The sequence below is a fragment of the Rhinatrema bivittatum genome, chromosome 2 (genome assembly GCF_901001135.1).
Source record: "Rhinatrema bivittatum chromosome 2, aRhiBiv1.1, whole genome shotgun sequence".
Classification (NCBI taxonomy): domain Eukaryota; kingdom Metazoa; phylum Chordata; class Amphibia; order Gymnophiona; family Rhinatrematidae; genus Rhinatrema; species Rhinatrema bivittatum.
Genome location: NC_042616.1, coordinates 811,490,499 through 811,512,710, shown reverse-complemented (window position 1 = coordinate 811,512,710; position 22,212 = coordinate 811,490,499). Strand labels below are relative to the sequence as shown.

Genomic DNA, 22,212 nt, shown 5'->3' with positions numbered 1-22,212 from the left:
AAAAGCATCTTGACACCAAAGCGAATGGCGTTGGTCTCTTGGAGCAATATAGAGGGAGTCTGTGATAGAACAGTGCTGCAAAGAGCTCTTTTGGCAGCGTTCCTCAGTGTTGAAAGAAAAACTATTCTGTAACGGAATACAGACCTCGTGAGGTTGAAGCTGATGACTCAATTAGTCTGCTAAGACATGGTTTTTCCCTGGGAAATGAATGGCATTTAGATATATCTGTCTTGAGATTGCCTGATCCCAAATGTTGCATGTTTCTTGGCAAAGACTTGAGGAGTATCCTGTTCCTCCTTGCTTGTTCATATAGCAGATTGCTACTAGATACTACAGTGTTACTAAATTGTCTGTTTGGAATTAAACCATATCTCAGACAGAAAGCTTTGAAAATGGCTCAATTCCAAAAGGTTTATGTGTAGTTTATTCTTAAATGGAGCAAGTCCCTTGAGAGTAGAAAATGTTTAGATGGGCTTCCCAGCTCTGAATGGAGGCATCTTTGGTTACTTTGTTGAGTCTGTAGGGGATGAAAAAGTTGATTACAAAGTAGACTGGTTGGTTGAGTCCAATTCAAGGAATGGGCGAGCAGTTTGAAGAGACATACTTTGTGAGACATCAGCTGTAGCAGTGTCTCAGATACCACAGAGTATTCCTTATAGACAGACGTGCAAAGGGTAAGACATGGACCTTAGCTACCATGTGCCCCAACATCTGCAGGAAAGTCCTGGCTGAAACATATGGCTGGTTGGTAAGGAGTGGACTATACGGGTTAAGTTGTTCATCCTCTGAAGAAAAGAAACAGCTTTCCCTTTTGCGTGTCTAAATGTGCCCCAAGACAGGAAAATTGGTTCTTACCTGCTAATTTTCAATCCTGCAATACCACAGACAAGTGGGTTTTGCATCCTTACCAGCAGACAGAGGCGGAGAACAAAATGTTTGAGACACTGCTACATATCCGAGAGTTCCACATGCAGTCTTCTCAGTATTAACCTTACCCAATCCAATGAGTAGACATCTTTCCCCTTTCCAGGGCAACTAGGTAATTCAGGGTTGCAGCCCCCTGAACTGGAGCCTCCCCTACTTCCAAGAAAACACTGATATTAACTTCAACATCAACTTATTTACAGTCTGCAAATTTCTGATATAAGCTTTCAAAACAGGAAATTCAGTCTTTCAGTAGCAAAGGGACGGGTCTCGGGACTGATTTGTGGTATTACAGGAATGAAAATTAGCAGGTAAAAAAACAATTTTCCTTTCCTGTTCATATTCAGATCAGCCAGACAAGTGGGATGTACCCAAGCCTCCCTAGACTGGGTGGGAATTGAAAGACCCACACTTAGTACACTCTCACCAGAGGTCGCATCTCCCTGTGCCCGAACATCAAATCGATAAGGCTTGGTGAAAGTATGAAGCATTGACCATGCTGCGGCTCTGCATATCTCCTGGGAAGACACCAACTGACACTCCACCCAGGAGACTGCCTGTGGCCCTAGTAGAACGCGCTCGCAGACCTACCGGAATTTCTAGACCCTTACAAATATAAGCGGAGCAAATAGTCTCCTTCAGCCAATGAGAAATCGTGGCTTTAGAAGCTTTATCTCCTTTCTTTGCTCCACCTAACACAAAAAGATGATCCGACCACTGAAAACTGTTAGTGACTAAGATACCGTAACAGAGTCCAACACATCCAAAAGATGAAGCTCCCTTTCCTGCAGTGACTCCCTAGACCACTCCAGAAAGGCCGGATGTTCCACCGTCTGATTCACATGAAAGGAGGAAGCCATCTTTGGTAAAAAGGAGGGGAGCATTCGTAATGTCACCCTGCCATTAGAAATACGCAAAAAGCTCTGACATCTGTATGGCCGAACATATGGCTACCAGAAACACTGCTTTCAACGTCAGGTCCTTCAACAACGCTTCCCGTAAGGGCTCAAATGGAGGTCCACAGAGCACTCGCAGCACCAAGTTGGGATTCCAATCTGGACATAACTTCCATAGCGGAGGACACAAATGCTTCACTCCCTTCAGTAATTGAATGACATCAGGATGAGAGGCCAAAGAACTCCCCCGCAACTTGCCCCTGAGGCAACCCAAGGCTGAAATCTGTACCCGGAGTGAGCTATAGGCTAGCCCTTTTGACACCCCTTACTGTAAAAAGGCCAAGATAAGGCGAATGTCTACACTTAGGGGTCCAGCTGCTGCTGCAAATACCAAGACTCAAACACATTCCAGACCCTGATGTATGCCAGAGAAGGCGGCCTTCTAGCCTGGAGCAATGTGGAAATCACTGGCTCAGAATACCCTTTCAGGCTTAATGGCCATCTCTCAAAAGCCAAGCCGTGAGACAAAAGCAATCCTCCAGATCCAAAAATATGGGTCCTTGCTGAAGCAACCATGGCAGATGAACCAACCTGAGAGGCCTGTCTATCGCGAGATACACCAGATCCACGAACCATGGCCGATACAACCACTCCGGAGCCACTAGCTCCATCTTCCCTGAATGGGTCTCAATGTGCCACAAGACTCGACCGACGAGTGGCCAAGGAGGAAACACATATAGCAAGATTCCCGTCACCACAGGCACGCTATAGCATCTAGCCCCTCCGACCCAACTTCCCTTCTGCGACTGAAAAATCTTGCTGCCTTGGCGCTGAAACGCGTTGCCATGAGATCCAACTGGGGAATGCTCCACCTGGCGCAAATGCAATCCCAGGCCTCTGGGGACAACTCCTATTCCCCTGGATCTAGCTGCTGCCTGCTGAGGAAATACGCTTGCATGTTGTCCATTCTCGCAACATGAGATGCCACTATTCCCTCGAGCCTCCACAGCCACCGCATGACTCTTTGTCCTTCTTTGACAACTGACGTACGTCACCGTCATTGCATTGTCCGAGAAAATTCTCACCATCCGACCCTTGATCTAGGACAGAAATGCCTCCAGGGCCCTGCAGAATGCCCTTGTCTCCAGGCGACTGATAGATAAGGACTTCTCCGCTGTTGACCAAAGACCTTGGGCAGACCGCCCCTTGCATATCACCCCCCTAACCCTTGAGGCTGGCTTCTATGGTCACTGCCACCCAGTCCGGGGCCTCCAGATCCACTCCCTTTTCCAAGTTATGGCGAGAGAGCCATCACGAGAGACTGGACCTGGATTCTTGAAGAGGTAAAGGCAGGTGATACTCTGACAATGGATTCCACCTGAACAAGAGCACCTTTGCAAAGGTCACATGTGAGGAAAGGCCCACAGAACAAAGTCCAACGTGGAAGCCATGGAGCCCAGGACCTGCAAATAATCCCAGACTTTGGGTACTGATAGACATAACAGGCGTGGTCACCTGTGCTTGCGACTTTGTTTATCTGTTGTCAGGAACACCCTGCCTCTGAGAGGATTGAATTGCGCTCCCAGATAGTCCGAGTCGGAACCATATGACTCTCTGATAAATTTATCACCCAACCCAGCGAACTCAACCTGACCATAACCTGCTGAATGGATCGACTACACTCCTCCTCCATCTTTGCCTGGATGAGCCAGTTGTCTAGAAATGGATGGACCAAAATCCTCTCTCACTTCAAGACTGCCGCCACCACCACACTCACCTTCGTGAAGGTTCGAGGCGCCGTGGCTAAGCCAAAGGGGAGAACCCGGAACTGAAAATGCTGCCCCAGCACCATGAACCATAGAAATTTCTAATGGTCCACCCAAATGGGAATATGGAGGCAAGCCTCTATCAGTTCTATCAATGCCAGGAACTCCCCCCTCTGCGGACTGGTGCTATAATTGTGTGCAACGTCTCCATGTGAAAATACAGAACCCGCAAGGCCAAGTTTACCTTTTACAGATCTAGAATGGGACAGAAGGTGCCCTTCTTTTTGGGGACCACAAAATAAATCGAGTACCTCCCCTGCCCCTGCTCGGACAGCAGTACTGGAACAATTGTGTCTAAGCTTACTAATCTCCACAGCGTATCCTTCACTGCTTCCTGCTTGCTTTGAAACGAGTAGTGGGACTCTAGAAAAGCCTCCCTGATAGGATATGAAAATTCTAATGCATAGCCATCTCTTACCACCTCTAGAATCCACTGATCCGAGGTGATCTTATCCATTCCTCATAAAAGAACATAAGAACATAAGAAAATGCCATACTGGGTCAGACCAAGTGTCCATCAAGCCCAGCATCCTGTTTCCAACAGTGGCAGGGTAACCTTTCCCCTACTGCTTCCATGGAGGAATGGACCCCCTGGCTTCACTGTGCTGACATTCCTCTTTTGGTCCCCTGTCCGGCGGAATTCTTGGAGGACCTGCGGGCACCCCGAAAGGGCTTCTGCTGTCCCAAAGACTGCTTTGGTCCTGAAGAGGAACTGTTGCCTGAATGGAACTGTCGCGTATCTCGAAAACAGGAAGGGAAAACCTTCTTGCTGCTCTTTTTATCCTCAGGCAATCCATTCCCTTTTGACTCCCCCAAAGTCTTCATCAGCTGATCCAAATCCTCCCCAAATAGGAGCTTCCCTTTAAAGGGGAGATTACACAATTGGAGCTTGGACCACGTCAGCCAACCAGTTGTGCAACCACAAAAGTCTACAAGCCGCCACCACAGAGACCATACTCCTGGCCAAAGTACGCACCAAGTCATACAGCGTATCCGCCACGTAAGCCACTCCAGCTTCCAGGCACGCTGACTGCATGGGACTGATCGCACTGGCTGAAGCCTGTTCCTGTGCTCTCTGAACCCAGCACTACCAGGCCCTCTGCATGATATTGCCACACATCGCCGCACAGATGCTCAAGGCAGATACCTCAAAACATCCGCTTCAACTGTATTTCCAATTTGCGATCCTGCACATCCTTCAGGGCAGCTGACCCCAACACTGGAATAATTGTTTTCTTGGTCCCGGCGGAAACTGCCGCATCCACTTTCGGAAGCCTCAGCAGATCCAGGGGATCCTCCAACAATGGGTAAAGTTCGCTATTGCCCTACCAACCCTTCATTCCCAGTTTACCAATTTTTGAATCTTCTTAGGCAATGAGAAGGCACTAGGAGGACCACGCAGCCATCCAGGACCAGATTCACTCCTTCATTATCCGACTCTTCCTCAGTGACCTTAACCCCTAACTCTTCAGAACCTGGAGAATGAGGGGACCCATCTCATCCTTCTTAAATAAGCGGACCACCCTAGGGTCATCTCCCTCCGTCACCAGTATCTCATTCAGATCAGGATCAGCTTTCGGATCCGCATCCGGGTCCATTCCATGAGAATTTGCTGGATCATCCTGCAGATCATCAGAGGTGTTCAAATCCCTGGGATCGCTCTTGGTTCCTGCAGCGCGACCAAGGCCCAGACACCTGAGTAGGTACCCAGAGCCTTAAGAAGAGACCACCTTTGGCCTCTTGGAAGAGTGACATGGCTGGCGCTCTCTGGGTCGCTTCCCCCCTGGCTCCCTGCCTTGCCAGAAAGGCCTTATACACGAGAAGGGCAAATTCTGGAGAGAACTCCTCTGGATTGTTGGAACTCTGACCGTACATGCTCCCATCTGATTCTCCTCCACTGCACCCTGTTCCACAGAAGAGAGAGGAAAAGGAGAAACCCTGGGCTCCTTGGAGCCTAAAGCCTTTGACTGAGATCCTCCGCAGGCATGGCCGCACCATCCAGTCTGCTTGGGACCACTGCTGTGGGCCCCAAAGACCTAGAGGCCCTCTTATCTCCAGCTGCTCCCAAGGAGGTTCTCTCCTATGTGCATTCAGCATTCCGAACCAAAGACACACGTGGTTTGACTGCCGAGCCACGTGGCCGCACAGGCCCAACTGGTGCACAGCAAACCTTTTCCTCACATCAGGCTCCCCCGGATGAAGGAAACGGGCTCCTATTTCTCTCCCTCCTCTCAGCGCCAACAGCTCCAAAAAAGCACCCCTGCCGCCATGCTGAAGCTCCTTAAGGTCTAAATTATACCTCAATCTATTTCTTCCCCCCCCCCCCTCCCCTCCCAAAAAAACCAAAACTTAATACAAACAGGAGTACATCCCTGACAGAGGATGAAGGCATAAAGGAGGAGACCTCTGAAGCAACGATGGAGCCAGTGCCCTGGCTATCAGGGCCTCTGGAAGCAGTGGGCTGCAGCCAGATAGGGATTTCCAACCCCTTGGTCACCCAGCTCCACAAAGGTACACAACACCTCAGGGAGCCCCAGTCCAACTTGTCTTCCCTTCTTATCTCTCTTTTTTTGTTTTTGTTTGTGTCAGGCTACAGGTTTGCACTTCCACCATCTCTGCTGGAGACAGAGAAATAGTGAGGGACTGCAGGTGGTACCCTCAGTTAAGTAGCAGTGCCTGAAAAGTTTGTATTCTCTGCCTCCATCTGCTGGTAGGGATGCAAAACCCACTTAGCTGGACTGATCTGGGGTATGAACAGGAAACTGGGCAGACTGGATTGGGATTATGATCCTTATCCACCACTGAATTCTACCTCAATGTTTTGAAATACACTTCCTCCTCCTTTGTGATGCTTGGCTACTTTGAAGACTGACTTTCCTGGAAGGGTCCTCATAGGCTGAGGAGAACAGATTTCTGTGAAACGACTACAGACCAGGATAGTAGTGTGAGCACACTCTAGATCAGGTTCCCGGGTCTGTGAATGCTCACCGCTGGTCTTTGCTTATACAATGAGGCTCAGGCAAGCATCTGGCCTTTTGAACTAGCCTACGTTCTAGAGATCTTTTCTCCCTTTGCCCCCACTTTGATTTTTTTTTTTTCTCCATTAGTATAAATCCAGCTCAGGTACATCTAAATCGCAACACGGCAGTGCTTACCTACAGCCAGACTCTGGCAGGCCTTTCTGTACCTTTCAGCAAGAGGCGGCAAGTCCCAGGAATGTACCTCAGCCAAAACCTGAAACACACACAGCCGTCAGCCCCCTCAGAAACCCAGCCCAGGCCTTAACCAGAACATTCAGCAAGCAGACAGAAAAGTGTGCCCAAGTCTACTGCAAGGGCTGGCTTAACAAGTAATAAAGGAGCGTGGGGTCATCTAGCACCTTATATCCAGAAAGGACCCCTGAGCACTTTATAACTGGCACACCTCATTGCTAGGACACTGCCCAGCAAAGTTATTACTGCTATCCACTAGTCAGATCATGTAGGGGGCAGAAGTGGTTATGGATTCCAAGGGCACGGCTGGGAAACGCCTGCCTGGAGCGGGCAGCAACAGATGAGCAAGGAGCTGGTGATAGCAATCCCCAAAGCACCTTCTGGGATAAGTCAAGTTCAAGCAAACGCTGCTTACCTGTACAACACGACACAAGCGGGTCATGAGACTGTGCTCGCTGCCGGAGCTTTAACGCACATGTGCAAGAGTTCCCAAGCTGATGCAGCCTCACTTATTCCCTTCGTTTTAACTGGGAAAGAACAATTGCAGAAAGAGAGGGGAGGGGAGTTTGTGCAACTCATGCATAACATTTGCATGTTATGGAGGCAGCGCATGCAAATTTTCTCTCATGCATATTCATTGTGGGTATCCTGAAAACCCGACTGGCTGGTGGGCCCCAGGACAGGGTTGGGGACCACTGGTGCAGAGCATCATCCTAGGATGATGAAATTGGGTGTAAGCACAGGGCCTGGAACTCACCCACCATCACCAAACAAGCAACCTTCCAGGTTAGTTACTTCAGCCTGTAAGAGTTAAAGGAGCTTTCATCAGCCGGATAAGAACCATGTTGCTGTCCCATCTGAAGGAAGCTCTACATAAATCTTACAACTCAAGGCTGTTGGCTAGGTGTCAAATGAATCTATTTCAGGCACGTCCAATTCAAGAAAAGCTTTGTTTGTAACATCCTGATCCAGGTACCACTCGTGGGATCCAGGCAATGACAGAGTCTGCCTGCCAGGATGTTCTTTTTTCCCTGCCAGATATAAAAGGCTGCTAGGGTTGTCCTATGAGAGATGGTCCAGTTCCACATCTTTACAGTCATCATCCAACACAGGAAAATGGACCCTACTCCTCTCTACTGGTTCAGACAGAACTGGACAACCTGGCTATCGGTATATGGCCCTTTTTGATGGCCACCTGAATTCTGAAAGCCCATAGTTTAGTTTATTTATTACTCACCTTACAAAAGATCAAGGCAAGGTACAATAAAAACATTCATAAAGTGAACAGATAAACAACAACGTGACAATAAGCACAAGCAGACCTGAGCAGCCCAATATAACCTATTCTACATACTATTAAGGGTCAATTCAAGAAACAACGATCTTGATTCAATGACATGGACTTTTTAACCCGAGAGGGTCAGGGCTCAGAAAAACGAACTGCCAGCACCAAAAGCCTCCTGAAAAAGGTTACATTTTTTAATGCGTTTTTGAACAGCATTACATCTGATAATTGGTGAAGAGACTCTGGAAGAGAATTCCAAACAAGTAATCCTACCAAGAAAGGGCACGGTCATGAACCTCTGCCAGATGAGCTTACTTGGGAGCCAGAACCTCTAGCAAACATTTAGTAGCCGATCTCAATGTTCTCGATGGCTTACAGATAGATATGCAGGACTGAATAAATCCAAACAGGAGCTGTGTCATGAATTCATTTAGAGGCCAGCATTAGGATCTTGTATTTTGTTTGCCACTGAATTGGTAACCAATGTAACTTGGCACGCAAGGATGAAATATGTTCTCGAACAGAAGTATTCTTTATTAGTCGCACTGCACTATTTTGGATTATCTGACGGGCCTTCAATGAATTAGCTGGCAAACCATAAAACAAGGGAATTGCAGTAATGGAATGAAGGAAAGATAAGTGACTGCAGAGTAGACTTCCCCGCAGATTTCAAATGTGGACGAATAGATAGGCTATTGTCAAAAATAACCCCAAGTTACGCGCTTCAGTTTCAAATGGACGATGGTAGTTTTTAAACACAAACTCAGTAGAGTCATCAACAGCAGGAAATCCAGTAAGAATGAGAATTACAGTCTTGGGCACATTAAGAATTAAATGGTTATGATATAACCATTGCTTAATGGAAGAAAGGCAGAAGGACAAAGTAACCTGTATAAAATGCTGTAGATCAGCTGCAGCTAACTTATAATTTGGTCCAGGCCCAGCTAACAACTTGCAGAGAGGTTGTAATTGAGAGTTATCATCTAAGGAGTCGCCCTGTGCATGCTACACCACATGCAATCCAGATCGCCCCACAATAAGGCTACAAGCCGCAATCTGCAGGGCCATGCTGCCTGCCTCACAGGCCTGCTTTAAGGACCGTTCGGTCTTCTTGTCCTGAGAACCGTTAAGGGCAGGGCTCTCTTCCACAGGGAGAGCGGTTCCTCTTGGTCACTGAGCAAACTAATGCATCCGTTCTAGGAATACGAAACTTCTCACTTGTTTATTTGATTTATATTCCGCCTTTCAGCCCCTTCAAAGCATAGGGCTCACAATCTAAGTGGTGTACCTGAGATAATGGAGGGTGAAGTGACTTGCCCAACTGCACCGTGGCAGTGGGATTTCAACCCTGGCTTGCAGCCTGCTGCTCTAGCCACTAGGCTACTCCCTCACGCCACTTTGCTCAGGATTGTAAGGGGCATAATTTGCTAGCATACAACCTCCTTTAAAATTGGCCTCTGGAGTCATCCATTCCAGATCAATCAAACCCTGAACCTCCTTATGAAGCGGAAAAAATCTAGACGACTTCCTGATACCGACCATAATAGGATCTTCAGTGGGTCATGAAGTCTCCTCCCTTTTTTTCTCCGCAATACCAAGAGTACGCAGGGATTGGGACATAAGGGACGCCAGCTCCTCTTTGTGAAAAAGATGGAACATCGAGGTATCATCCTCGGCTTCCAGAGGATATTTCTTCTCCTCCAGCTCTTCCTCACTATTCCCATGTGGTAGCCTATGAAGGTCCGCAAGGGAATCCTCCGAAGGTCAGGAATCCTCTTTACTCTGAGTCTCTTTTTGCCTTGGCACCTACAAGAGCAGAAGGTAATGGGAGCTCTGATATAGGCGGGGGATCACTGCCCAACGCAGCCTCTGGTGGGAAATCACTGTCGGAGCCATCATGCTTCCATGCAGCCTGGCCTGCTGCAGAGGCACAGAAACTGTGTGATCACGGAAGAGGAGGGGGCAACATGGCCCAACCTAGCTTCCGGCTCCCCGAAGCTTTTCCCACGCTGGGAAATCACTGTTGGCGGCATCTTGTCTCCATGTGGCCGGGCCTGCTGCAGAGGAACAGAAGCCGCACGATTGCGGCACGCGGGAGAGGAGGGGGGACATGGCCCAACGCAGCCTCCGGCTCTCCGAGCAGCCCAAAGCTGCGAACAGAGGAGCTACACTGCTCCCTTCTCCAGCCCGGGCCTGCCCCGATAAGCAAACCAGAAACAGCCAGAGCGGTTGCTGCTGAAAGAAAATTGTAACTTTTTTTTTTTTTTTTTTTTTTTAAAGGAACAGCAGCCACAGCAAAAGAAGAAATTCAACCCAAAAAGGAATACTCCCCTGCTGCTGGCAACACCTCTGGGAAGGAGCCTTCAGGGGATAAGAGGGAACCAGGACCCCTGGATCTGCTGCGGCCTAAAGCTGATCAGGAATTACCAAACCCCCTGCTCGCCCGGCTCAGCCTGAGGGATGGCCCACGAAGGAACCTAACACCTCAGGGAGCGTCTTCTAACTTCCCTTCTTCTGTCCCTTCTTTCTTTCATCTTAACTGCAGGTTTGCACCTCTGCCATCTGCTGGAGACAGAGAAATACTGAGGGACTGCAGGAGGCCCTCTCAGTTATGAGGCAGTACCTCAAAGTTTTTAGTTCTCTGCCTCTATCTGCCAAACCCACTTGTCTGGACTGATCTGGTGTTCGAACAGGAAAGCAAAATTGCTTACCTTGTAATAGGTGTTATCCCAGGACAGCAGGATGTAGTCCTCACATATGGGTGACGTCACCGAACGGAGCCCAGGCGGGAAAGCTTTCTGTCAAAGTTTCTAGAAACTTTTGACTGGCCCTGTGAGGCCACTGAGCATGCTCAGCATGCTATGATATTCTCTGCCACAGGTGTCTCTCTTCAGTCTGTTATATAGCATGAAGCGATAGCAAAAAATAAAATAATAAAAGGTATGAGACCCAACTCCGCGGGGTGGCGGGTGGGTTCTGTGAGGACTACATCCTGCTGTCCTGGGATAACACCTATTACAAGGTAAGCAATTTTGCTTTATCCCAGGACAAGCAGGATGCTGGTCCTCACATATGGGTGAATAGCAAGCTAGAGGCTGAGTCATGTTGTATTGAGGCAATATGGAAGTATTGTTGTTGAATGAGTCAGCCGAGGATTCCAGAACATTGGATGTAGAAGGAGTTGGGATTAAACAGGAAACAAGTTCTTTAAGACAGATTGTCCGTAGGCTGAATCATGTCTTCCTTCCTTGTCTAAGCAATAGTGAGCTGCAAAAGTGTGAAGAGAGGTCCATGTTGCTGCTCTGCATATGTCTAGTATTGGCACTGAACGAAAATGTGCTACTGAAGTTGACATTGCTCTTACTGAATGTGCCTTTACTCGCCCTTGAAGAGGAAGGCCTGCTTGTTCATAGCAGAACGCTATGCAATTCGCTATCCAATTGGATCGGGTATGTTTACCCACTGCTTTACCCGGTTTGTTTGGATCATAAGAAACAAAAAGTTGAGTGGATTTCCTATGGACTGAAGTACGGTTTAAGTAGAAAGCGAGTGTACGTTTACAGTCCAGGGTATGTAAGGCTGTTTCTCCTGGATGGGAATGAGGCCTTGGAAAGAATGTGGGTAAGTTTATGGATTGGTTCAAGTGGAATTCCGTAACCACCTTGGGAAGGAATTTAGGATGTGTACGGAGAACCACTCTGTCATGTAGGAATTTTGTATAAGGTTCGTATGTGACAAGTGCTTGTAACTCACTAACCCTTCTAGCTGAGGTAATAGCTATGAGGAAGATAGTCTTCCATGTGAGAAATTTAAGATTACATGAGTCGATGGGTTCGAAAGGAGAACGCATGAGTCTTGCAAGTACCAAATTCAGGTCCCAGCTTGGGACGGGTTTTCGAATTGGTGGTTTGAGGTGAGTTAAACCTCTCATAAATCTACTTATGAGAGGTTGTGTAGATATAGGTGCATCTGCTATCTTGTTATGGTAAGCAGATATTGCACTTAAATGTACTCTTACGGATGAAGTCTGAAGATCAGATTCTGAAAGATGGTATAAGTAATCTAAAAGAGAAGTTACGGGGCAAGTGAAAGGATTTATATCCCTTGCTGAGCACCACAAAGTGAATCTCTTCCATTTAGAAGCATAGTTTTTTCGTGTGGAAGGTTTACGTGAAGCTATAAGCACTTGAGATATATGAGATGAAAGATTGAGTGGTTGTAAAATCAAGCTTTCAACATCCATGCTGTCAGTGACAGGGACTGGAGTTTGGGATGTCTCAACCGACCCTGATCTTGAGTAATGAGAGTGGGAGCTACTCCTAGACGAATTGGATCTCTGACTGAGAGGTCTAGAAGTGTGGGAAACCATACTTGTCGATGCCAATGCGGGGCTATGAGAATCATGGCCCCCCTGTCCTGTTGTAGCTTCACTAGAGTTTTGGTTATGAGCGGTATTGGAGGATACGCGTATAACAGGCCTGAATTCCAAGGGCGAGCAAAGGCGTCCTTGGCTGGTTGGTTCTTCTGTCTGTGTAAAGAACAGAAGTTGTCCACTTTGTGATTCAGAGGTGATGCAAAGAGGTCGATTGTCGGTTGACCCCAGCGTTGAAAGATCCTGGTTGCTATGGTAGGATCCAGGGACCATTCGTGCGGTTGGAAATGACGGCTGAGGCGGTCCGCCACTACATTGTGGATGCCTGCCAGATATGTGGCTCGTAGAGACATTGAGTGAGTCAGGGCCGAGCCCCATATCTGTGCAGCTTCTTGACAAAGGAGATACGAGCCCGTACCTCCCTGTTTGTTGATGTACCACATGGCTACTGTATTGTCTGTCTGAATGAGAACAGTCTTGCGCGAAAGGCAATCCTGGAACGCATGCAGTGCGTAACGTATCGCTCGAAGTTCCAGAAAATTGATTTGGTATGTTGCTTCGAGTTTTGTCCAGGTTCCTTGTGTGTGGAGATTGTCTATATGAGCTCCCCATCCCAAGGTGGAGGCATCCGTAGTTAAAGTAGTCTGTGGGACCGGTTGTTGGAAAGGTAGGCCTTTGCACAGGTTGTCCCTGTTGGTCCACCAAAGTAGAGACGATCTTAGTTGGTGGGTCACTTGAATTGGATAGTGTAATGGTTGAATTGCTTGGATCCATTGTGACCTTAAAGTCCATTGAGTTACTCTCATGGCTAGTCTTGCCATAGGGGTAACATGAACTGTTGATGCCATGTGACCTAACAGAATCAGAAACTGATGAGCTGTGGTTTGCGTCCGTAAGGAAATGGACCTCGCTAACTGAATAAGGGTTTCCGCCCGTTCTATGGGTAGAATGGCCCTTGCGAGGTTTGTGTTCAACTCTGCTCCTATGAATTGAAGCATTTGAGTTGGAGTGAGATGTGATTTTTGATAATTGACGAGAAATCCCATGGAGTGAAGTAGAGCAATTGTCCGGTTGAGAGAAGTTATTGCTCCTTGTTGAGATGGACTCCTTATGAGCCAGTCGTCTAGATATGGAAAAACATGGACACCTTCTTTGTGTAAGTGTCCTGCTATTACTGCTAGACATTTGGTGAAGACTCTGGGAGCAGATGCTAGTCCAAAAGGGAGAACTCTGTATTGGTAATGTTGAGGACCCACTGTGAAGCGCAGGTATTTGCGATGAGGGGGGTATATCGGAATGTGAGCATAAGCGTCTTGAAGATCCAGAGAACAAAGCCAATCCTTTGCTTGAAGAAGTGGAAGTATGGTACCTAGAGAAACCATCCTGAACTTTTCCTTCTTTAGAAATTTGTTGAGATTTCTTAGGTCTAGGATGGGACGTAGGCCTCCTGTTTTCTTTGGAATGAGGAAATATTTGGAGTAGAATCCCCTGCCCTTCTGCTTCCGAGGCACTGGTTGAATGGCCTTGGATTTCAGAAGGGTGGATAATTCTGTTTGTAATTGATGAAGTTGAGATCTTTGTTGTTGGCATGATGTTGGTGGAAATTCTGGAGGAATTGAAGTGAAATTTAGTTTGTAACCTCGGGCAACTATTGAAAGAACCCATTGATCTGAGGTTATGTTTTGCCAATTTTCGTGAAAAAGGGATATTCTGCCTCCAACTGGTAGGTTTGGTTTGGGATTGCAAGGTTGAGTCTGTTCTCTGGTGTAATCCTCAAAAGCCTGTTGCAGGCCCTGTTTGCGCAGGTGGTTGTGGGCGGGCAGGTCTGGGTTGTCTGGCTTGAGAACGCTGAGTTGGCCTAGTTGATCTACCTCTATTTGTTGGTTGGTAGTACCTGCGTGGTCTGTAGTTAAGAGCGTCTTACATCTCTTCGTGGAGGACGACGAGAAGGTTGACTAGCAGGTTCTTGTGGGGTCTGAGACAGTTGTTTCAGTGTCTCCGTGTGGTCTTTGAGTTGTTGAACCGCTTCCTGAATTTTATCTCCAAAGAGATTGTCGCCAAGACAGGGAAGGTCAACAAGCTTATCCTGAACCTCAAGTCTGAGGTCAGATGCCTTGAGCCAGGCCCACCGGCGAGCAGTGATTCCTGCTGCTGCTGTTCTTGAAGCAGTTTCGAAGTTATCATAAACTGCTCTTACTTCATGTTTGCCCGCTTCAAGTCCTTTTGATATAATTTCTTGAGCAGGTTCTTGGAATTGAGATGGTAAGGAAGTAACGAATTGTTCCATCTCTTTCCAGAGATTTCTTTGATGTTGAGTTATATAGAGTTGATATGCAGAGATTTTTGTACTCAGCATGGAACTCTGGTAAATCTTTTTACCTAATGTGTCCAGAAACCTGTGCTCCCTGCCTGGTGGGATGGAGGAGTGTGGACGCACACGTTTAGACTTCTTCTGTGCTGATTCCACAACGACAGATTGATGGGGCAATTGTTGTTTATGATACCCCGGAGCTGGTTGAACAATGTAAGTAGTTTCTACTCTTTTGTTTACAGCAGGTATGGAAGCTGGGTGTTCCCAGATTCTTTTTTGAAGTTCCAGTAACACCTCATGTACAGGTATTGCTAGTACCTGTTTGGGTGGATCCACAAACTGTAGTACTTCGAGAGTTTGTGTTCTGGTATCCTCCTCAGCAGCCAATTTAAATGGAATGGAATCAGACATAGTTTGTACGAAGGATGAGAAGGATAGATCTTCCGGAGGTGACTTCTTTCTTCGGTCAGGAGAAGAAGGATTGGACATGAATTCCTCTGAGGAAAATTGAGAGGGTTCATCATCATCCCAGGATTCTTCTGATTCCTCTCTATAAGTTGTTGGAACTGGAGAGGCTTGCAGTCCGGAAGGTCCAGGTTGTGGATCATCGAGGAAAAAATCAGCAGATACCTTCTTTTTTGTAATAGGTGGTAATTTGTCGATGACTTTTTGGTATCTTTGTAGGAGACGATGATAAAAAGCTTCATCGCGGACCTCCTCCGATGGAATAGGTTGCTGCAGAGATGCAGTCGTTTGATTCGTCGATGGAATTTGAAAAATCATCGATGTAGATTGAGTCAGTACTCTCGGTGTAGTGGTTATAGTATCCGCCGAGGATCTTGATGGAAAAGGTGTTGTTGTCATCGGTGTTATCACCGGCATCGATGATGTAGGTATCGGCATCGATGGTATAGCCATCGGCATCGATGTTGAGGACATCGGCATCGATGCTGGAGGCATCGGCATCGATATCGAGGGTATCGGCATCGATATCGAGGGTATCGGCATCGATATCGAGGGTATCGGCATCGACTCCAAGGTCGGCATCGACAGGCCTGTCGGGAGTTGTTGCTCTTGAAGAGCTTGGAAAACAGCTTGTTTAATCAGTGCAGACAATTCAAGCTGTGGTGTGAGCGAAGGAGCCGATGGTGTATGCGATGGTATTGCAACGACCATCGATGACGGTGTTGGTGTCGGTGGCGGCGAAGGCCCAATCACCGGCGTCTCTTGGTTTTTAGACCGCTTTGGCATCGACTCGTCCTGGGACAGTGTTTCGGAGGATGATCGATGGCGATGGCGATGTTTAGTTTTGGAGCGTTCTGTTGACGTGGCAGAACGTACAGAAGATGGCGAGGATGAACGGTCCCCCGATCCATCCGGACGCGGTTTTTTAAGGAGGATTTTCTTCGTAGCTCCAGCCGGAGACGAACTCGGTGCTTTTGAGGAAGAAGGAATTAGTTGAAGAGAAAAAAGGTGTTCCATCTTCTCTTGTCTGGCCTTTCTTCCCTTGACCGTCATTTCAGCACATTTTTCACAGGAATTAACATCATGTTGTTTCCCGAGGCACATTACACACTCCGAATGGGGATCAGTAATAGACATAGTTCTATTACAGACCGGACATTTTTTAAAACCGGTCGCCATTTTCGATCGACGGCCGTCGATGAAACGAACGTGTGAAAAAATTTTCAGCCGAAAATTGTGAAACAGACAGTACTCACCAGCCGGCGAGGCAGAGAACTTCCCGTGACAGAGAATATATAGAAAAAATTGACTTTTAGTCAAAACGATATTCCCAACGGTAGGGCTATCGGTCCGCGGTGCGAACGGCAGCGCGGAAAAATGAAGACTGAAGAGAGACACCTGTGGCAGAGAATATCATAGCATGCTGAGCATGCTCAGTGGCCTCACAGGGCCAGTCAAAAGTTTCTAGAAACTTTGACAGAAAGCTTTCCCGCCTGGGCTCCGTTCGGTGACGTCACCCATATGTGAGGACTAGCATCCTGCTTGTCCTGGGATAATATCCCATTCCCCAAACAATTAAAGCTTTGACCATAATCATGAAAAAGGGGAGGGTCCTAGAGGGACCCCTAAGGTCCTCTAAAATGGGACTGATATATTCGGCGGCTCACTGAACAGCCCCACGAGCCACCTCACTCACCCTCGATGCTGCTGGAGACCTCCCGCCACTCTGCGCGGCTCACGTGCCGTCCTGCGGCCGCCTCTCCAGGCTCCTCATAGGCAGGCGCGTGCTTGCCCACAGACATTCTCAGTCTTAAAGGGCCCGTGGTGGAAATGCAGCAATAGTGCCCTATGACGACCTCACAATATCTCCCTAGTTAAGGCTCACTCAGAGGAGCATTAAACACCTCAGCAACTGGTCTCCTGAGGTGCCTTTGTTCTTCGGTGCGTGTTGCTATTGTTTCTGCATTCTGATGCTCCTGTCTTGTTCCTGTGTTTCTGCGTTCCGGTCTTTCTGCCTTGTCTATGTCTTCTTGCCTTGCTCCTAAGTCCATATCCGCCTTGCTTCGACCTTATCCACCTTGCCCTATTCACAGTACTCGTCTTAGCTGGGTCTCTGTCTTATCCTGGCTTGACTTTCGGGATTCTGACCTCGGCTTGGACCCGGACCATTTTTCGATTGCCGCTCGGACCCGACCTTCTGTCTTGGATCTGATTCTGCTTTTGATTGCTGCCTGCCCTGACTTCTGGCCCTTCATCTGGTATCTTTTGTCTGCTGCTAGCCCTGACCTCTGGCTCATCTTCTGGTATCCATCATCTGCTGCCAGCCCTGATCCTTGCCTGGCCTTACATTTTCGTTCTCTTGACCGACCTTCGAACCCACTAAGCTCTGCTGGCCGCCAGAACCCAAGGGCTCAACCTGCCTGTCCCTCCATAGGGCATGTCTGTCAGCGTGGGCCTAGTGGGGCCTAGTGAAACCTTTGTAAAATATACCAAAAAACCGCAGTGACAGTGATGCGAGAGAGAGAGTAAATTTCCACATGGAAGTGGCTCATGAGGGAACTCCCACACATGCTTGTCAGTCTGTCCGAGCTGAGTGAGAGCTTTTTTTCCACCAAGTTGGAACAGTAAGGTGCCATCACCCACTTGTATAGCTGTTTGTTCCCACATGTCCATGGGGAAAGAAAATATCCCACGTGATGGTTAGCAAATAATGAATACAAAAAAATAAAAAAACATTTAAGAAATTGGCAAAAACCTGACTAGGTATAATAAGTGTTGCCTGGCTAGAGGTATTTAGAAAAATTGCAAAAATCCGCAGACTGCTGAGAGGCCCGGCGAACAAAACTGAACCGAGAAGAGCTGAACCGGCCACACAGGAACTCCCGCACATGCGTGGTGAAAGCTCTGAAATAGAATCCGTTCCGCGCTGAACAGTCACATGACCCCACCCGTATGACTAGGTGAACCTGGCTTGTTTTCCTAATGTACAGTCCTCGACTATGTCGAGAAATGTAGCGGGAGTGTCCAGAACAATACAGATCAGAACGCGTGCAGGTAAGGCATTACCTCCTCATTGCTCTGGAGCACATGCAGGATGAGGTCCTGGGGTGCCAGCAGCGCTCCCTCCTTCTTCAGCGTCAGGCGTGGCAGCAGCCCACACGTCTGGTAATAGCGTTGGGATGCCTGCTCAGCTAGCCAGGACACGGGCCTCGTCTCGCTGCCGCTGAAACCAGAGACACCATTAAGACCTGTGCACACAGGGTCAGAACAAGCGAGGCAATGTGAATCTCCCAAGCTGTAACCCAGCCCACAAAGAGCAGCAAGGGCTAGGGCAACTGTTTCCTCACCAAAGCGTTATCTGCAACTGCAGTCCAGTGTCCCATGTGGAAGGTCAAGACGATTAACGCAGTATGATCTGACACTAACATGGGGGCTTCAGCGCACACTTTACAATATTTTGCAACTTCCGATGCAGTAAACTAACGGTATGCCAAAGCATTGGGAGTTTAAAAAATGTGCTGACTGGAAAATGAGTAACAATCTGAGTTAAAATGTGCGCTAAGCTCAAGCTGAATACGCATCTTAAAACTTGAAAGAGTCTCGGATGTGATTTATGCACATAAAACTCATGTCTTGTGCGCTTAAAAGACTTATGTACATAAAATTGAATTTGTACATAAAAATGATTTATGCACACAAAAATGCTTTAAGCACAGAAAACATTTTTGTGCACATAAATTATGCAAAAAAAAAATGCTTTGTGTATGCAAATTATAAATGTAGGTCCCAACACCGGAACGCCTACTTTTGCCCGTTCGCTGACACTAGTGCTAGAAACTTTGCTCCATCCCTGACCAGGACTAAAAGGTAAAAACACTTCTTACCTGATCAATTCCCTTTCCTTAAGTCCAGTCAGACTAGTCCAGATAGATGGATTATACCCAACAACCAGCAGATGGAGACAGAGATCAACAGGTTCGCGGATGTCACTCATTATAGGCTCAGTGTCAACACCAGCCTGCCAGAATTTCTTTAACAAGCTAAACAAATTGCGGCCCAGATCGAGAAGGCGCTGCAAGGTCTGCCTTACCGATCGACGCTTTTCGGCGTCGATCGGTAAAGCAGACATTTCTTGAGACCAAGAAATGTAGACGGGGTCGGCGTGCAAAATTTAAAGCGTAGACGTGTTTTTATCATAGATAGTACCCATTGGTCCGATGTGATTTTGGCCCATTCCTCGTAAAACAGAGACAGTCTGCCCCCTACCAATGGAACCGAGGAATGGACAGGCTGGCCATCATGGCGAAATTTTTCCACCTGGAGTAGACTGGGAAGTACCAGATCTGCTGAAACGCCGCCCACGAAAGGGCTGAGACCATGCTTGCTGTCTGCCTGCATTCTGCCGAAAAGAAGGAGCGAGCGTTCGGGACGCTCGAGACCTTCGACTCCCGTGGAAATCGGGACCTAGAAGAAAAGGCTCCTCTTGACCGTGGTCTGTCTTCTGGTAGCCTGTGAACCTTATTCGCACTATAAGCCACTACCGCCTCGAGGTAGTGGCTTATAGAGCCACTTCCTCGAGCTTCTTCCTCAGATAGCGCCTCGTTGGCTTGCAGCTGCTGCACCCAGCGAAGTCCTGATCTCAGAGCAAAATTGCTACACACCGCTGCCCGGACACCTAGCGCAGAGACCTCAAATACCTTCTTAAGCTGCAGCTCAAGTGTTCGATCCTTCAGATCCTTGAGAGCTGTGGCCCCCGTGACCGGGGTCATAGTCTTCTTGGTGACTGCAGCCACTGCTGCATCCACCTTTGGAAAAGAAAATTATTACTTACCTGCTAATTTTCGTTCCTGTAGTACCATGGATCAGTCCAGACAGTGGGTTATGTCCCCAATCCAGCAGATGGAGTCAGCACAAGCTTTGAGGGGGCGTATCCATATATACTATTACCCCCTCTGCAGGAGTTCAGTATCGAGTATATCAAAGCCAGAGTAGAAACCCCCGAAGGATCAAGTTTGTGGAAACAGATAATGAAAACAATTGTAACCGCAACAAGTAACTGCAAACATCCTACCAACTTGTAGGGAGCTGTGAAAAACAGCAAAAAGAAACGACTGTGAAGACACAGAACACTGCGAGCAAGAAGTAGCGCAGAGCTGAGCAGGATCAAGAACCCAAACGCGGTGGGCGTCTGGACTGATCCATGGTACTACAGGAACGAAAATTAGCAGGTAAGTAATAATTTTCTTTTCCCTGTACGTACCTGGATCAGTCCAGACAGTGGGATGTACCCAAGCTTCCCTAAATCGGGTGGGGTCCTGCGAGGCCTGCTCGGAGAACCTGCTCGCCAAAGTGTCCAGAGACCGAAGAGGCGAGGTGCAGACGATAGTGCCTCGAGAACGTGTGTAACGATTTCCAGGTGGCTGCCCTACAAATTTCCTGCGAGGATACCGAGCGAACCTCCGCCCAGGAAGCCGCCTGAGAACGTGTAGAATGCGCTATGATTCCGGGTGGGGGAGTCCGACCCGACCCAATGTAGGAAGCAGCAATGCCGGCCTTCAGCCATCTGGCAATGGTAGTCTTCGAGGCCTGAGACCCCCTTCTTAGGACCGGCCCAGAGTACGAAGAGATGGTCAGAGGTCCGGAACTCATTTGTAGCCTCCAGATAGAGGCGCAGAGTGTGCTTGACATTCAAGAGACGGAGAGACTTCGGCTCTGAGGAAGAGAAGGACGGCAACTCCACCGTCTGGTTCACATGGAATGCAGAAACCACCTTCGGAAGGAAGGAGGGAACGGTGTGAAGCGAAACTCCAGAGTCAGAGAAACGGAGATAGGGCTCTCTACACGACAGAGCCTGCAGCTCCGAGATGCGTCGAGCGGAACAGATGGCCACAAGAAATACAGTCTTGAGAGTGAGATCCTTTATCGTTGCGCTGCGCAGCGGCTCGAACGGTGGTCCCGACAGGGAGCGAAGCACAGGTTAAGACTCCAGGAGGGACAAGGGTCCCGTAACGGAGGACGCATATGCTTGACACCCTTGAGAAAACGAGCAATGTCAGGATACTGTAGAAGAGAGCCCCCATCGCTCAACAGCGAGCCAAGGGCGGCCACCTGAACCCGTAGTGAATTATAGGTGAGCCCTTTTTCCACTCCCGCCTGTAGAAACTGAAGGATCTGAGGTACAGAAGCCTTAGCGGGTCTCGTGGCCTGGCTGGTACACCACAGCTCGAACACCTTCCAGACTCGAACATAGGCCGCCGATGTCGATGTCTTTCGTGCCCGCAATAGCGTGGATACTACCGCCTCCGGGTAGCCCCGACGCCGGAGGCGGCGCCTCACAAAAGCCAGGCCGCAAGACAGAAGAGTTCTGCCTGCTCGAAAAATACCGGGCCCTGATGTAGGAGCTGGGGGAGGTGCCCCAGCCTGATTGGCCCGTCGATCACCAGCTGTAGCAGGTCCGCAAACCAGGGTCGCCTGGGCCATTCCGGGGCGACGAAAACCACGGTCCCCTGATGGCTTTCTATTCTGCGGAGCATCCTGCCCACCAGGGGCCATGGTGGAAAAGCGTAGAGCAGAAGATGTGGCGGCCTCGGGAGGACCAGGGCATCCACTCCCTCCGCGCCGCGCTCTCTCCGGCGACTGAAGAAGCGTGGAGCCTTGGCGTTGAGAGCGGACGCCATCAGATCCAAGTGGGGGGCCCCCCACCGATGGACGAGAAGTTGCATCGCTTTGTCGGAGAGAGACCACTCTCCGGGGTCCAGCAGTTGACGACTGAGGAAGTCCGCCTGGACGTTGTCCACACCGGCGATGTGCGAGGCCGCTAGCCGGACGAGATGACGCTCCGCCCATTGCATCAGCAGCGCCGCCTCGAGCGCGACCTGCGGGCTGCGCGTGCCTCCTTGTCGGTTGATGTAGGCCACGGTG

General features: G+C 48.7%; 1 protein-coding gene across 1 annotated transcript in view; it reads right to left on the bottom strand.

The window, feature by feature from the left end:
- TONSL (tonsoku like, DNA repair protein) overlaps positions 1-22,212 on the bottom strand; it is a 228,033-nt gene that overhangs the window by 49,731 nt on the left and 156,090 nt on the right. Inside the window, exons 17-18 of the mRNA XM_029587216.1 lie at positions 18,358-18,514; positions 6,802-6,880 (exon numbers count right to left, since the gene is read on the bottom strand). Coding sequence (XP_029443076.1) covers positions 6,802-6,880; positions 18,358-18,514 — 236 coding nt within the window. The remainder of the gene's footprint in view (positions 1-6,801; positions 6,881-18,357; positions 18,515-22,212) is intronic.